This window comes from Peromyscus californicus, unplaced genomic scaffold (genome assembly GCF_007827085.1).
Source record: "Peromyscus californicus insignis strain IS unplaced genomic scaffold, ASM782708v3 Scaffold_9__1_contigs__length_137607984, whole genome shotgun sequence".
NCBI lineage: Eukaryota > Metazoa > Chordata > Mammalia > Rodentia > Cricetidae > Peromyscus > Peromyscus californicus.
This window is the reverse complement of record NW_026294617.1, coordinates 66,632,725-66,648,856: the sequence shown is the minus strand read 5'-3', so window position 1 is coordinate 66,648,856 and position 16,132 is coordinate 66,632,725. Positions and strand designations below refer to the sequence as shown.

General features: G+C 46.6%; 1 protein-coding gene across 4 annotated transcripts in view; it reads left to right on the top strand.

The window, feature by feature from the left end:
• The window catches only part of Kirrel1 (kirre like nephrin family adhesion molecule 1), a 97,508-nt gene that overhangs the window by 24,567 nt on the left and 56,809 nt on the right, over nucleotides 1-16,132 (top strand). For 2 of the 4 annotated variants that reach the window (XM_052730877.1, XM_052730879.1), the window contains exon 2: nucleotides 10,621-10,766. The exons of 1 other annotated variant lie outside the window; for it this stretch is intronic. In XM_052730877.1, coding sequence (XP_052586837.1) covers nucleotides 10,634-10,766 — 133 coding nt within the window. In that variant the 5' untranslated portion in view covers nucleotides 10,621-10,633. The remainder of the gene's footprint in view (nucleotides 1-10,620; nucleotides 10,767-16,132) is intronic. One more of the 4 variants, XM_052730878.1, reaches the window with a different exon arrangement.

Below are 16,132 nucleotides of genomic sequence, written 5' to 3'. Positions count from 1 at the left end.
CCCTCCAGACAACTCGGGAACGTCTTTCTTGTTCCTGCCCATCTGTCTCCGTCTTGAACCAAAACAGAGAGCTCCGCAGCCTCTACCCTGCCTCTTAGGAGACCCCTAGGCTGACACACTGTCAGGAGCAATCCTGTGACCCACTCCCTGGAACAGACACTGTGCAAGGGCATGAATCAAAGACACCCAACACATGATGAGCATGTGGGCACAGGGCGAAGGACAATGGACTGGAGAGGGTGGGACAAACCTCTGAGGAGTGCCTTAACTCTTGTAGTGCTGGGGGAGAAAAAAAAGCACTGACTTGCAACTGCAGGAAAACAAGATGGCTTCAGGAAGGATTACCAACTCTGTATCCTGTACTGTTAGCACTCTCTCAGGCAGGCAGAGGAAAAGGTGTGAGCGACTGGAAGAGAATGGAGGGAGGGAGTGACCTTGGGCACGAATGTCTCAGCCACAGACGGGTACACACGCAGTCCTCTCTGGCCCCCCCAACCACCAGCTTTTCACTCGGTGCGTTTTGGTGGAGGAAGGCAGGGATGGAAACTGGAGGCCTAATTGCTAGGTCTCTCTCCGCTCTTCCAGAGAGCACAGGGCAGGAAATTCCTCAGATTCCAGGCTTGTAGGATCATTGCTGAGTGTTAACCGCAGAGCTAGGGGAAGAGGCTCGAGGCAAAGAGAACTGCCTCCTCTCCGGCTTCTTTTCCCTTTGTTTTAAAACGGGCTCAATTAAAAGGGTTTATGGAGGGGCTGCTGGCTAGAACAAAAGCCCCAACTGTAACAATCCTCCCCCAAGAAAAAGTCCCAGATCTGGGAATCCCAGAAAAATTAGTGCTGAATTGAGTAATTTTGAAGTTTGAAAATAGACTGTTGTGGACTCGGACAGGAATTTGTTCCCAGGGTGAATTTTTTGGTGGTTGTTGTTTTTTTCCCCCAGCTCTCAGTGAGTGGGAAGGAACTGGCTTGAGAAGAAGCTCTAAGAGCTCCTCGTGGAGAGAGATAAGGATGGCCCTGTGGAGCAAGCGGGGGTGGGGGGTGCTTCCCCACAGCATTTGCTTTGCCTCAGTTGGGAACCAAGTTACAGGGGTCTGTTTGCACCTCACCTAGGCAGGGCAGTCCAGAGCCCCTCGGCTGTGTCTGCCTTCCAGAGGCATCTTGCAAGCACTCCGGGGTGCACTCTCCCAAAGAATCACCGATGCATCCCCTTGGGCTCCCAGAACAACTGCTGGTACTTAGGTAGATGCTGTCCCCGCTGAACTAGAGTGAGCTGTTTACTGCCCCACTGCTCTGTGCTCTTTAGGGGACAGAATGTGACTTGGTTATGTTATTAACCTCATAGCACAGTGACGGAGTGACCGCTATGTAGCACCCCCCATCACCAAAAAAAAAAAAAAAAATGTAAAGAGAAGCAACCTTGTTGGGTGACTGTCCCTGTCCATGGGGATTGGATTATCCATTTGGCAGGTCTCTAATGGATGTTCAATGCACGGTCTGGTTTTTCTTCCAGCTCAGCCCTTCACACTTCATGTTCTCTGAGAAGATGAAAACTGTGGTCTGTGTGTGTGTGTGTGTTACCTTCCCTAGAACATAATAGTTGCTGCTAAAAATTCACCACCATGAGTCCCCGTGCCCATCAGAGCTGACCTGTGCTGCTCACACCCCTGCTGGTATGGCACGATAGATGGTAGATGATGGAGATGTGTGTTTCGTTACTACTGATGATAGGCCACTTTAAGAGCAGAGGATTTGTGGGGTCTGAGGAGGAAGAAGCAGTGGCCCATAGCCACTGTAATTCTTTCAGTTGCTACAGATTCTGGACGTGGGCTGAGCCTATAGTATTGAGCACCCAGCCTGAACAGCAGCCTAAAAATGACCAGTGTGGGCTGGCATCAAGGAGGTATCTCGACCAAAGCCTCAAACAAAGAATAAAAAATGCCATATCCCGGCTCTTCATTTTGGGGATGAGAATATGAGATCTTTTCATTCTTCCGACTGTTATGCCCCCATTCTCAGGGTGGCCAAGACCCAGGGTGCACTGAGAGAGCAGAAACCACCCTGCTGCTCCATGTTAACTTTCTACTTAGCCAGTTTGAATATCCAGAGTGTGGATGAGGCATCAACTAGCTGACCTCCTCGGGCTTCTAAGACTCCTAACATGACAAAGTTGGGCTAACTGTTTTTTGTTTGTTTCTGTGTTTGTTTTTTTGGTTTTTCAAGATAGGGTTTCTTTGTGTAGTTTTGGTGGCTGACCTGGATCTCGCTCTGTAGACCAGGCTGACCTCGAACTCACAGAGATCTGCCTGCCTGTGCCTCCTGAGTGCTAGGATTAAAGGCATGTGCCACCACCACCCAGCTTGGGCTATTTGTTTTGAGACAAAGTCTCACTAGGTAGCCTTGACTAGCCTGGATCTCAATATATAGACCAGGCTGGCCTTAAACTCACAGATCTGACTGCCTCTGCCGGAATTAAGTGTGTGTGCTAACATGGTGGTGCTTGGCCGCTGAAGGCTGAAGTCTGAGTGGAAAGAAAGTTCACACGTTTCTGTTTTTCTTTTTCTTTTTTTCTTTCTTTTTTTTTTTTGATTGAGTACCATTTGCTTCCCATAATAAGTTATATCTGTATGTTTTTACCTTCCTCTAGCCTCATCTTCCTGGAGAAGACCGCCAGGCTCCTAGGGATTCTATGGCATGACAGTTGTGGAAGGGAATATATGGGGCTTTCCCTACCCCACTGTTAACCTGTAGCTTTCAGAAAAATGCCCATTGTTACCAGGATGTATACATGCTTACATATATGTAAGGAAGCAGCTACAGACACATATAATGTGACTCAAGGTGTTAAACACCATATATACCATATATATACACACACACACACACACACACACACACACACACACACACACACACGTTTGTACATGTATGGTGCTTAACACCATATATGATAGATGTGCACATCATGTATGTATGTAAGCTGCTGCAGATATATATAATATGACTCAAGATGTTAAACACACATATATATATGTATGTTTGTTTGTATATGGTGCTTAACACCATATATGATATTTGTACACATCATATGTGTATGTAAGCAGCTGCAGATAGGTGACTCAAGGTGTTAAACACCAGAGAGACGGGAAATAGGATTGGCTGTGATGTAGATGGTGCTGGTTTGGCTAGGCTTGCTGAAAGAGGTTAAATTCACAACAAGGCTCAGAGGAGCCAACAGTTTTGGATTGCAGAAGGAAATCCACTCCAGGTGTGTGAGTGCCTGTGGCTGGGGATGGGGGCGGGGTGAGGCTTGGTAAAGCCTTAAGCACCTGGATTCTTAGTGGGCAGCTTCTGTAGGTTATTGACCAGTAAGTCAACTGCTGCTAGAGAGGCTATGTTCCAGTGTCCAGTCACTTGGAAGGAGGAAGGCAAGATCCAAGATAATAGAAAGGGCCCTTTTCACCCATGAAACTAGAAGGATGGAGGGATGTAGACAACTTTATAGATATCCAGAGAAGGAAATCTCATAGCAGCAATTATCGTGCTGAATACCTACCCTGTTCCAAGATGTCCATTCTGGCAGAGACCTTAGAAGTGATCTGGTTCCCGAGTTTGAAAACTGAAGGCCAGAAAAGAAATATGACCTGTTCAAAGCACACAGCTTACTCTGACCCAGCCTGGCTGTAAGACCTGACTGCTGACTTCTATTCCAGCAAAGGTCCTTATATAGCTAAGTGCCCCCCACTGTTTTGTTTTGGGCTGTGCGTGTGTGTGTGTGTGCGTGTGCGTGCGTGCGTGCGTGCGTGCGTGCGTGTGTTTCTCCTAGGGTCTTATGTAGCCTTGGCTTCAAACTCACTACCTAGTCAAGGCTAACCTGAATTTCTGTCCTGCTTCTGTCTCCTGAGAGCTGGGATTCAAGGCATGTGCCAGCACACCCAGTTTATGTGGGACCGGAGATGGAACCCAGAGCTCCTTACACATCAGACAAGCACTCTGCCCACTGAGATGCGTTCCTAGCCCCACCTACTGTCTTTGGCTCCTGGAGCTGCTCTGCGGAGTGACCTTAACATACCTCTGCATCCCGCTGCAGATGTGCTGCCTCCTAAAAGCCAGGACCTGCCCTAGATCTTTCCTTTCCGCCAAAATCGAAGGCCCCGAGAAAAAGTGAACTCTTCCTACAATCTTAGGCTTGGTGAGACAGTGCAGTAACTTGATGGAAGGGAGGGCCAAGGTTCAGGCAGGTTCTGCTCTCCCACCCATCCACCGAGTTCATTACACTCCTTTGCCTCCTGTGAGGGTTTCCATGGGGCTTCTGCTAAAGTGATGTGGGCCCAGCCGGCTTCCAGCCTGCGCCTTTCCAGGATCCCTGATCTAAATATGTTCCGTGTGGGTCAAGTAAGGATAGATCTTGAACCCAGGATGGGAGAGGCAGAGAAGAGTCGGTTGGGCTCACTCAATGATAGGGTTCCCAGGTGACTTCTAAAGTTTATTTTGGTTTGGCCTGCGGCCATGGAGTGTTCCACCAGATGCAAAGTCCCTGGCCTGGAAGGTCATGCCATTTTCCTTTGATCGTGGAAAGGGCAAAAGCGCAAGTTTTGTCCACAGCGATTCTTTCTATAGCCCGACTGTCCTTTGGGATGCTGGAGAGTGTGGGGAGTGCTGACTCTCTGTGGATTGTGCCATACTTCACCATTTTGTTTCCAGAAAGAACCTCCTTTACCTTCCTGTTAATGCAAGTCTGTTGTTTTAGACATCCACGATATGTTTTCATTCTGCTGTCAATTTTGCAGGCCTTCGTAGAGCGCCAGGTATGGTTAGGTGCTGAGTAAACAGAGGTGAATACAATGTGCTTACTGGCTTTCCAGGAGCTCACAGTTAAGTAACTTTTTGTTTAAGACCAACAGCATTCCTATCAAGTATAGCAAAGAGATCAAATACATAGGAAGGCACTTCAGGGCAGAAGACAGGAGGTGGAATAATGAGAATGTCTTGTCCACCAGACAGGACCAACAATTGTCCTTTCTTTGAGTAGCAGAAGGCTTGGCAGGATAGAGAGAGCAGAGCAGAAGAATCAGGAGACTACGCTGTCTTCTCCCATCGGCAATAGAGGCTCCCTGTGGACTGTCTTAGCTACTTGTACATTGCTGTGACAAAAAACCACCATGACCACGGCTGCTTATGAGAGAAGGAGTTTAACTGGGCTTCCAGAGAGTTAGAGTCTGTGATGGTGGAGTGAGGGCAGAGAGACAGGTGGCTGGAGCAGCAGCCGAGAGCTCACATCTGGATCCACAAGTAGGAGGCAGAGGGGGAACGCTGGGAATGGCCTGAGTATTTTGAAACCTCAAAGTCCACCCCAGAGACACACTTCCTCCAACAAAGCCACACCTCCTAATCCTTCCCAAACAGTCCTACCAGTTGGGGACCAATTATTCAGACATATGAGCCTATGGGAGTCATTTTCTTTCAAACCACTGCATGTATGTATGTAACTGCTCTGGCACTCAGGGTCTTACGTACAGATAAAGATGGAATTAAATAATTCCTTAGATCTCTTCCATATTTGGGGTCAGGTCAATTGGAAGGCTTCTTGAAAGAAGTGCAATTTCAGAAAATGGAAAAGAGATGCTTGAGTTATACTGCTAGGAAAGATACCCCTCCCTTTAACAGCATCTGGGGAGAAGGATCTTGGAGTAAAAGGAAGGAGAGAATAGAGACAAGGGCCTAGAGCCTGCATTGTAAGAAATGTTGGAGCCCCTGCGGGTGACTGTGGCAAGGTCTTCAGCTCCAGCTATAGGAAACCGTACATGAAAGCTGTGCTGGGCGGTGGTGGTGCACACCTTTAATCCCAGCACTCAGGAGGCAGAGGCAGGTGGATCTCTGTGAGTTTGAGGCCAGCCCGGTCTACAAAGTGAGTTTCAGGACAGCCAAAGATGTTACACAGAGAAACCCTGTCTCAAAAAAACAAAAACAAAAACAAAAAAAGAAATAAAAAACAAAGAAAAGAAAAAAAAAGAAAACCGTACATGGGAATGGAAGTTTCCAGAGGAGGACTGAAGAAGGAGGCAGGCTGGGAGAAAGGTCAGCCGTTCTCCCTGTGACAAGCTCCCTCCCTTCAGCTCCACTGGCATCAGGATTCAAACTGGAGGTAGTGTAGCTAAATGAAGCTAAGAGATTCAGAAGGTGGAATTTCTTGCCCTCACAGGAAGAAGCCATCCCAACAAGGTCCTCCCTTTAGCCTTCCTTAACAACAGATGTGGCAGCCTAGGTGTGGCTGACAGGCACCTGTCACCAGGTTGACCTCTGCCGACTCTACACAAAGCCTGAGGCACTCGCTGCCTCTGTGTGGAAACAGCATCCTTGAGGGGCGTCTCCTTAACCATGTGACTCTCCGAACTTAAAATTGTCACTGGGCTTCCTGTTCAGTGCTAGCAAGTGGCACTTAGGCTGCACTAATGCTAGCCTTGCCCTCCTGGGGTTTCCCAAGCTGTCTCACCGAGACACACCACAAACACCTCTCTTTAGTGAGGTGGAAGCATGGAGGAAGGCGGGTGTGTGGATAAGAGCAGGAAGGGAGGGAACAGGAAGAAAGGGAAAGTGGAGAAGAGAACACCACCAATGAAGGAGAGTTAGGTGGGGCTGGAAAGGGGGGCGTGGACCAGGACTGCAGAAGAGGAAAGGAGGCAGAGCTAGCCAGGGCTGCAGCAGGAGAGAGAGCAGCGGGCAGGGCAGGGCAGGGCAGGCAGGGTCTGTGGTTAACCGTGACAGTAGGGTGCACAAGGTCCTCACCAGGACTCTCTGGAAGCAGACTCGCACTTAACCTGGCTGCGCTCATTTGCTTGGAGCTTGGGGCCCTGACACTCACGTGAGGGAAAAGGAAATGGCTGCCACCAGGGCTTTCTCTTCCAGCACCTCTGTGGTGGTCCTCTTCTCTGTGTCTGCTCCCTGTTCTGAGCTCTCTGGCTGACCCGTCGAGGTCCCTCGGAGTACGGGAAGGTGGTTTGGAGGTGCTGTTCCGTGAAGGGTGTACAAGCTGGTTCCAGTGCGTGAGAGATGGAAGACAACATGCCTTGAGAGATGGGAAGAGATGAGACCAAAATTGGGCAGAACATGAGTTTTCAAGTCAGATGAACTTGATTATAATCGTCGGCTGGGTCTTGAGTAAATTCCTGCGTGTTGTTTTCCTCATGCACTAGCCATGTGTTGGTGGCACCTTCCTAAGTGATGTTAATACACCGACCTTCATAGTGATTTTAGGAGATGTTTTTTAAATTAGCCCCATTATTTTACACAAAAGGTATCCAACACACAGAGAGAAGTTGAGCCACTTATCCAAAGTCACAGAGAGGATGTGACGGAACAGTGGGGTTTAGAATCAGACTGGCTGGTGGTTTGCTTGTTTGTTTCTCAGAAAGTATAGAGCTGTTGGATAGCAGGACCAGCTGGCAGGTTGGTGCACAGTAGGTCCTCTCAGAGCAAGGCAGGAAATGCTGAGTTAGCACGTGGGTAGCATGACTAGGAAGCTCTGAGCAGCAGAAATCAGGTCTCATTAGAATGTCTAGAGGAGGCGTCACCTTCAGGGTAAGTTAATAAATAGGATCTCAGTCTTTGGGACAGGGCTGGGGAAGCCCCAGGGAGTAGTCTAGAAACTTCAGCAAAGACCAGTACTCCGATCTCCCCGCGCACTATCAGGAGGGCTTATGCTATTTCTGTTACTCCCATCCCACCTATCTGCTTCATAGTCCCCAAGGTGGGGCCCACTCGCTTCTGCCACCAGGCTTGAAACATTCCAGATGGACTGTTCTGTCTGCTCTGTCTTTCTCCACCGCTGATCCTTGACCTTCACTTCCTATAAAACCAGCCTATAAAACTTACCCTAGCCCCAAGCCGTGACTTGGTTGGCCTCGTCTGCCTGCTTAAGGTCCCCTGGATCCTCAGAGTGAATGGCATGGTAATTGTTCTAACTAGTCTGTTATTTCTGCCTACCTAATGCTGGAGTGGCGTGGTGGTGGCATCGGCGGTGGTGGTGGCAGCGGTGGCGGTGGCAGTATGGAGCTGTGTGAAGTGCTCCTTCGGAATGTGATGCCAATTCAGTGGAATTTAGGAAGAACTTGGGCTATCCCTTTCGTCTTTAGTTGCTCCCAAAGCTGGGTGCAGCAAGCTTTGGGACTCTCTCTAGTTTATTCCTCCCATTCACTGATGTGCCAGGCTTTTGGGAAGGCACGGTGACCATGCTGAGCGAAGTAGTTTCCGAGGCTGGGGATACAAAACCCAGGAGGCATTTTCCTGCTGGAAGTTTGGGGACTACAGTATCTTAGGGGTTTGCCCACTTACTATTTTTTAAATTTATTTTTCTCCTTTTTTATTTTTGGCTGGATATCAAACCCAAGGGCTTTTGCGTGCTAGGCAAGTACTGTAACAGTAATATGTATCTTTAGTGTCTATTCTTTTTTTTTTTTTTTTTTTTTTTTTTTTTGGTTTTTCGAGACAGGGTTTCTCTGTGTAGCTTTGCGCCTTTCCTGGAACTCACTTGGTAGCCCAGGCTGGCCTCGAACTCACAGAGATCCGCCTGGCTCTGCCTCCCGAGTGCTGGGATTAAAGGCGTGCGCCACCACCGCCGATACATAATGATTTTTCCCTTAGTAAGGAGTTCATAGTTCTATGTTTAATTTTCACTACAATCCTATGAGTAGATATTATCTCCTGTCTTCCAGTAGGTAAACACATGACAGAGAGGCCGGCTGCTGACCCTGACCTTCTCCAAGCATCAGTGTGTGTTTTACTGTATGGCACTGTAAACTTACCCTGCCCAGAGGCTTTGCTTCCATTTAAGTTAAAAGTGAATGATCTTTATCTTGGTGTTATTGGCACAAGCCTTTATTAAGCACATAACTGTGTCTGGCTCAGTGTGGACATGTGAGGATATATCCCACCCACCTTTGCCTGCCTTGGCCTGTGGTCCAAGCCAGAGACATTGACATGGATTGGCTGTATAGGGCAGCAGGCAGCAGAATTAAAGGAAGGATCTACTGGATGTTCAAGACTGTGTGAGGCAAGTTGCCTGGGTTTGTCTCCATAATGCCAGACCACGGGACAACATTTTCTTTTTCTTGTTAAATATTTATCTATTTATTTTATGTATGTGAGTGACTTGTATTCACATACACCAGAAGAGGGCATCAGATTCCACTGCAGAATGTTGTGAGCTGCCATGTGGTTGCTGGGAATTGAACTCAGGGCCTCTGGAAGAGCAGTCAGTGCTCTTAAGCACTGAGCCTCACAGGACAACGTTTTTAATAGCCATTCTAATTCTCCCTCTTTTTTTCTTTAAGAAGAAGAAGAAGAAAGCTGCCACCATCCTCCCCAAGTGTGTATACACATAAATGCTTTTTTAAGTATGTGTATATATAATTTTTAAACAATTTTCTTTGGGCAGCCAGTGGACAGTTAAATTGGTTGTAAGGCAAATAGTTACAGGAGTCCTATGTTTAGATAATGATGGGGGAAGTTTCAGCCCCCCCACTCCCCCCCCACACACAAACACACCGGTAGCAATATAGTGAAATTTATTCTTCAACATATACCATTTTCATCTCTTACCATTGAGCTTTTAAGATAGACTAGGCATCTATAATTAATGTAGGGAAGTGTGAGATTGCAGCTCTGAAATCAGAAAGATAAGAATTTTAATCCTAGACCATCGACTATTTAGTCACACAGCTGACCCTGGCTGACTTATCTGAGTGTGCTCAGTCTCAGTTCCTCGTATGCAGTTGGGAAAATTATCTCTACCGCGCAGAACTGCCCAGAGCATTGAGGGAGATTATATGTGTAAAATGTGTAACCTGAGGGCTGAAGTATTCTTGTGAGATTTTAATTTATATTTTCAGGAGTTAATGCACACGGGTACAAAAATTTTCAAACACAGACTGATGAGCTGTGAAAACAGGTCCTGTTCTGTATCGTCTTTTGGCCCCTGTTTCTTACAATATGTTTATGCATATTGGACCTCAACAAGTCCTCGTGTGTTGGGCAAAGCATGGTTTATGGTTCTTCTTGTTCAGGCATAAAATAGAAGCCTGAGCAGGGTAAACAGGTCACCAGAGGTCACTCAGATGAACACTGAGATTAGAACCCAGAGTAGAAAGCATGGTTAAAGATAAACCCCACATTGCTGAATCTTACAGTGGGGCCATAGGCCCCTCTGACAGTCCTTTGAGTGCTATGGACCACTCTCCATCTTCACTTTAAACTCTTACTATGATTTTAAAACTAATAGAATTTATAATTTTTCAGTATTTTAATATGTATTTTTAAAAAGTTACGTGGACTCATGTGTGTCTATGTGTAGATACGTGCATGTGAGTGCAGATGCCTGCAAGGGTCAAAAGAAGGCATCAGATTTCCTGCAGCTGGAGTTAGAGAGTTATAGGTGGTTGGGAGTTGCCTGACATGGGTCCTGGAAACTGAACTCGGGTCCTCTGTAAGAGTGATATATACTCTTAACCGCTGGGCTGTCTCTCTAGCCCTAGACGCTTAGATAGATGATTTTATGGTGATTTTAGATGAGTTCTTTATCACTAGGAGCTGAAGTTCACACCTTAATGCCTTCTTTGCATTCATCCCCAGCAGGGCTTTAGGAATGCCTCTGGAGAGCAACGGCACATGTCTAATGAGCTGCCAATCAAGCCTGCTCCCCGAGAAGCCCAGGTTTCTGAGTCAGAAGATGTGGGTGCCACACCTAGCCATTGCTTATCTTATCTCTGTGACTTTGGGTGAGTTCCCCGATTTCTCTGAGTCTTTGCCTGTGAGATAGTGTTGGTGTTCTTTGCTTCCCTGGACTCCTGAACTAACATTTATAGAGAGTCCTGCTCCAAATGGTGCAGTCATAAACAAATCTATGATATTATTTCTCTCTGAGAAGCCTGGGGAGGCTGAGGAATCCAGGAAGCAGTGGATTTATCCTTGGAATTGTGTTCTGCAGCTCAGAGAGTACCTTTCCCTGGGTTAGGGTTCCAGAATCAAGGTCCCCAGGCATGAGTATGAGTGCTGACTCATGTACTATCCATTCCCCCAGCTGATCTCAGCCCCATTTGCTTCTTCCAGTCCAAAGGGAGCAATAATCCCATTATGAAGACATGTCTCATTAAGACATCTCTAAGATAGAGCCGGCAAACAGCCCTGTAGACTCTAGGTTGTTGCCTGGGAAAGCTTCTCTTCCCTTCCCCCATTCATTAATGAATATGGGAGGTTTTATTCCCCCCAACAAAAGTGTTAATTAGACATTGCTCTGAACAGGGATATTACACAAATGAATTAAACTTAAATCAATCAGCAAGCCAGCTCTGTGCTTCAGGTCCCCTGAATGAGAAGGGAATTGAAGGCTGTAATGGGAAACAGGTGGTGGGATGTCTTCCCTAATGTAGTATGAGAAGGGCGAAGCTTCCCTCTGTTTCCAGCACCATTTTTCAGGCAGATGCCTTTATTCTTCCATTTCTCTGCCTTCTTGCTTCCTTCCCTTTGTTCTGTTCTCCTTCCCACCATATGCACACATACACACAAATGATGTCCTTGAGGTCTTGAGAGCTCAGATTCAATTTTTGTAACTGAAGTTGGTCTAGATTTGCAAGTGGTACTTCCTGGGCACCTTACTGGGCCCAGGGTTGATGTGTCAACCAGAAGACACCAAGTGCAACTGCACCCTACCCTCACCTTTCCTTGTGAGCCACTAGTTTTCCCATCAGAAAACGGTGCATATCTCGCAGGTGTATAGCAAAGAGAGGTGCCTGTACAGTGAGTCTGAATGGTTGGGTGACTTCCGGAATCTTTGTGAACTTGTAATACTGATCATCCCTTGTGCAGTGAATGCAAAAACATGGAGGAAAAAATTACGTTCTTGTCTTTTGAGGATACCCAGTGAATTATGAAGGAGATGGGCCAGTGTGACGGCTCAGCAGGGGAAGGCACTTATTACTAAGCATGATAACCTGAGTTTCCTCCCTAGAACCCACCTACGTGGAGGAAGGAGAGAATCAACTTCTGAAAAAATTGTCTTCTGTTCACATGTGCACTGTGGCAGGTGTTTGCACACATGTGTAATGCATAGATAGATAGATAGATAGGTAGATAGATAGATAGATAGATACATAGATACATAGATACATAGATAGATACATAGATAGATACATAGATACATAGATAAATACATGGATAGATAAATGTAAAAATTTAAAATCTAAATTGAAACATCCTTATAAACATACAAATGAGCCAGGTGTGTTGGCACATACCTATAACCCTAACACTGTTGGTTGAGGCAGGAAGAATGCCTGAATTCAAAACCAGTCTGGGCTACATAAGCAAGACTTCTCCAACACACACATTATGGACACCTCACATACATCACGTATTTACCACACATGAACTCCACATACGCCACATATAGTATATACCATACACATACATATGCAAAACACATGAACACAAGATAGGACGAAAACTAAGTATTAGGTATTTGGTGTGTAATTGGGATAGTTCCGTTGGGAACTATTGAGAAGTTGGAAGAAGGATTCTGTTGCTCTGAGAAGAGGGGCTAGTTAGGGGCAAGAGATGCAGCAAAACAGTGATGAGTTGGGCCACCAGGTTTGTGGCAGGTAGAGGATCTGTCTGTGTGCTTCTATCTGGCACAGAGTAGAGTTTGAGTAAATGCATTAAGCAGCACTTCTTTCATTTTTTTGTAAAGATTGATTGATTGATGTAAAGGTTTTATTTATTTACTCTCTCTCACACACACAAACTATGTGTGAGTATGTGCACGTGTAAATGCGGATGCTGGGGGATGCCGGAAGAGGATGTTGGATCCCAGGGAGCTGAAGCCAACTCTCTGACATGGGCACTAGGAACTGAAGGGCAGTCCCCTGCAAGAGTAGAAAGTACTCTCTGAGTGAGCCATCTCCCAAGCCCCACCTCCTTCTCTTTGGAGGGGCAGCTTGCAGTTCCGGGCCAGGCAGGAGCTTTGGGGTGTTGGTTTGCCTGCTCTTCCTTCCCTAGAAGCTCATTTTTGTGGCTCTCTTGTCAGCAGCCCACCAGGAAGTTGTTCCAGCCTTCTCTCCAGTTCTGCCGCTGCAGTCCTCTCTCCTGTCAGCTCTTCACTACGCCACTGAGTTCTTTTTATTTTTTTTTTTTTGGTTTTTCGAGACAGGGTTTCTCTATGTAGTTGTGTAGTTTTGGAGCCTGTCCTGAATCTCACTCCGTGGACCAGGCTGGCCTCGAACTCACAGAGATCCGCCTGGCTCTGCCTCCCTCCCGAGTGCTAGGATTAAAGGCATGCGCCACCACCGCCCGGTAGCGTTGAGTTCTCGCTCAGAGACAGATGACAATTTTCTTCGTTCTTTGGTTTGTTTGCTTTGGTGTTCAGTATTGGAGACTGAAGCCGGGGCATCGTGCATACTAGCCACGTGTTGTACTACTGAGCTGAAGTCTCAGCCTCGTCATTCTTCTTTTCATTTTAGCTGCCTCAGTTTCCTACAGACTCACCTTTCACACTTTCCAGGCTTGCTTCTAATATCCACCCAGGCACTTGGCCTTCTTCATATTCCAGAGGTTTATAACTGGGTCATAGGCATTGCCTCAGACTGAAAGGCTGTTCTCCTAGCCGTTTACCTAGCTCTTTTACTTTCCACTGTGATCTGACAGGAAGAGAGTGTGTAGCAGGAGTGTTGATTTTTTTCATTGCTCTAACAAGATGCCTATGACTATAAAACATAGGGATTTTGGAGGGTTCAGTCCTTGATTGTTCGGCTCTGTTACTTTTGGGCTTATGTCCAGGCAGTCTGTCCTAGCAGGAGCACATATCAGAGGGAGCTGCTCGTGTCCTGGGTAATAGGATGCAAATACAGTAGAAGAAGGGACCCTAGAATCCCAGTGTCCTCACTCAGTAACCCACCTCTCTTCCAGTAGGTCCCATCTCCTAAAGACGACACCACTTCCTTGATAGTCCTGCAAACTAGCAAGCACACTTTGAACGCATGGGCCACTGGGGACATTTCAGATTCAAACTATTGGGAGGCGATCAGATGTGGGCTCTGGCCTGTGGTCTCTGACCAACAGTGAGAACTCAGGGAATTCATGGCGCGTCTCTGAGACTCAGCTGCCTGGGGCTGAGATTTCATGGCTCAAAATTAAAATGAATTTGAAAGTGATTTGTGAGTTCTTAGCTGTTCATCAGTGTAAGCAATTATTATTTCTTGCTCTTTATGTTCCTTTGGTGTTGCAGAACAGGTCTTTGTGGATGGCCTACACCATGGGCAGGTAGAGCAGACTTAGATAGGTTTTGGGCCTGTCCACATATGCTAGAAGACCATACATTTGTTTCCCATCCCACATATAAGGAAATTCTTTTTATTTCATAAAAAAAAAAAAAAATCAAAGCAGGCTGGATAGATGGCTCAGGCTGCTCTTCCACAAGATCCAGGTTCAATTCTCAGCACCCACATGGTGGCTCATAGCCGCCTTTAACTTCAGTTCCAGGGAATCCTATGCCTTCTTCTGGCTTCCATAGGCATCAGGCATGCGTGCAGCGCACCAGCATTTTAATGCAGGCGAAGTATTCACACCCATTTTAAAAAGGGAGTGGGATCAAGGCAAGCTGGAGAAAGAAAACCAATACTTAAATTATGTGTATATTCTAGTTAATAAACATGGTATGTGTGGGGGGGGGCATATGTGAATGTGTGTGTATATGTGTGGTATATGTGAATGTGTGTGTGTGGTGTGGTGTGTGTGGTGTGGTATATGTGAATGTGTGTGTATGTGTGTGTATGGTGGTTGTGCATGTGTGTGGTGTGGTGTGTGTGCGTGTGTTTGTGTGCATGTGTGTGGTGTTTATGTGTGTACTTTTATTTACTTATTTCTGCCTTAAAAAAAATTGCTTTTGCCTTTCCCTTCCTTTCCTTTCCTTCCTAGCTTGTGTCTGGTCCCAGGCCCTTAGAACTGAAGCGGTAACTTTCAGCAGCTGCCTGCCGTTGTCTCCTGTCTAGGGCACTCTTAAGCATCCTCCTAATGGGTCAATTGCTTACCATTTGCCAGATTCTGTTTTTCTGTTCTCAACCTGGTGAGAACAGCCCCCTCAGACTTAGCCTGAGGCAGTGTGCTTCGGAGAGAGGGAGGTCCAGATGATGTGTGCTGCGGTGGCCACAGAGCTTCAGACAGTCCTGCCATGTTACCTGTCCTCCACCAATGGAGAGAAGGGCTTGGGAATGACGTAAGAACCTGCCCTACAATGGAAACTGAAAGTGGGGCGTGGACCAGTAGGGAGAAAGGAGAGAATTCAAGGGGAAGAGAATGAAGTTATGAGTTCCTTCTCTGTTCCCTGTAACAGGCCCTGTAGAATATTCTATTTGCTGTTGAACCGTTTACTTTAATTCACATAGAGGTTTGCTAAACAGGAATTAATGATCCTATTTTCTGGCTGAGCTAGAAGGTCTAGAGAAATGAGGATATATATGAAATCCAAACTTGGGCCTCTGGCCATGGCTCTTTTTACCATGATCTCATAGGTTTTCATATGATCTTCTCAATGAAGGAGCTAGACCATGTCACTGCTAGATGGAGACCACTGATCGGGTGTTTGGGTGTCTTGTTTTATTCATTTGTTCGTTTCATTTTTGAGATAGGGTTTCACTCTGTAGCCCACTTTATCCTGGAGCTCACTGTGAATCGCAGGCTGGCCTTGAACTTAAGGTTATCTTCCTGCTTCCGCCTCTAAAATGCTGGGATTACAGGCTTGTACCACTCTATAGATCTTGTTCATAGCCCAGTAGGGCTCTTGCCCCTTAAAGAGTCATTTAGGAAGAGAAAGCATCCTATAGAATTACACTAAACCAAGGGGTAGACTTGTGTGCTAAGTTTTCCGGTTAGCCTTCAAACCCTGACAGATACAAACAGCCAAGATTCTGAGAGATGCTTCCCTCAAGCGCAGTCAGATCAAGGGATCCCAGGGATCCCAAGGATCCCAATAGCTTGTTTGTTTGTTTGTTTTCCCAATGTAGAAGGAACCTCGAGTCTTGGCTCTGCGAATTAGAGAGTAAGTGTTACGCACACTGCCCAGCAAACCCCTGGAGCATAGACTCAGAGTGAGGGA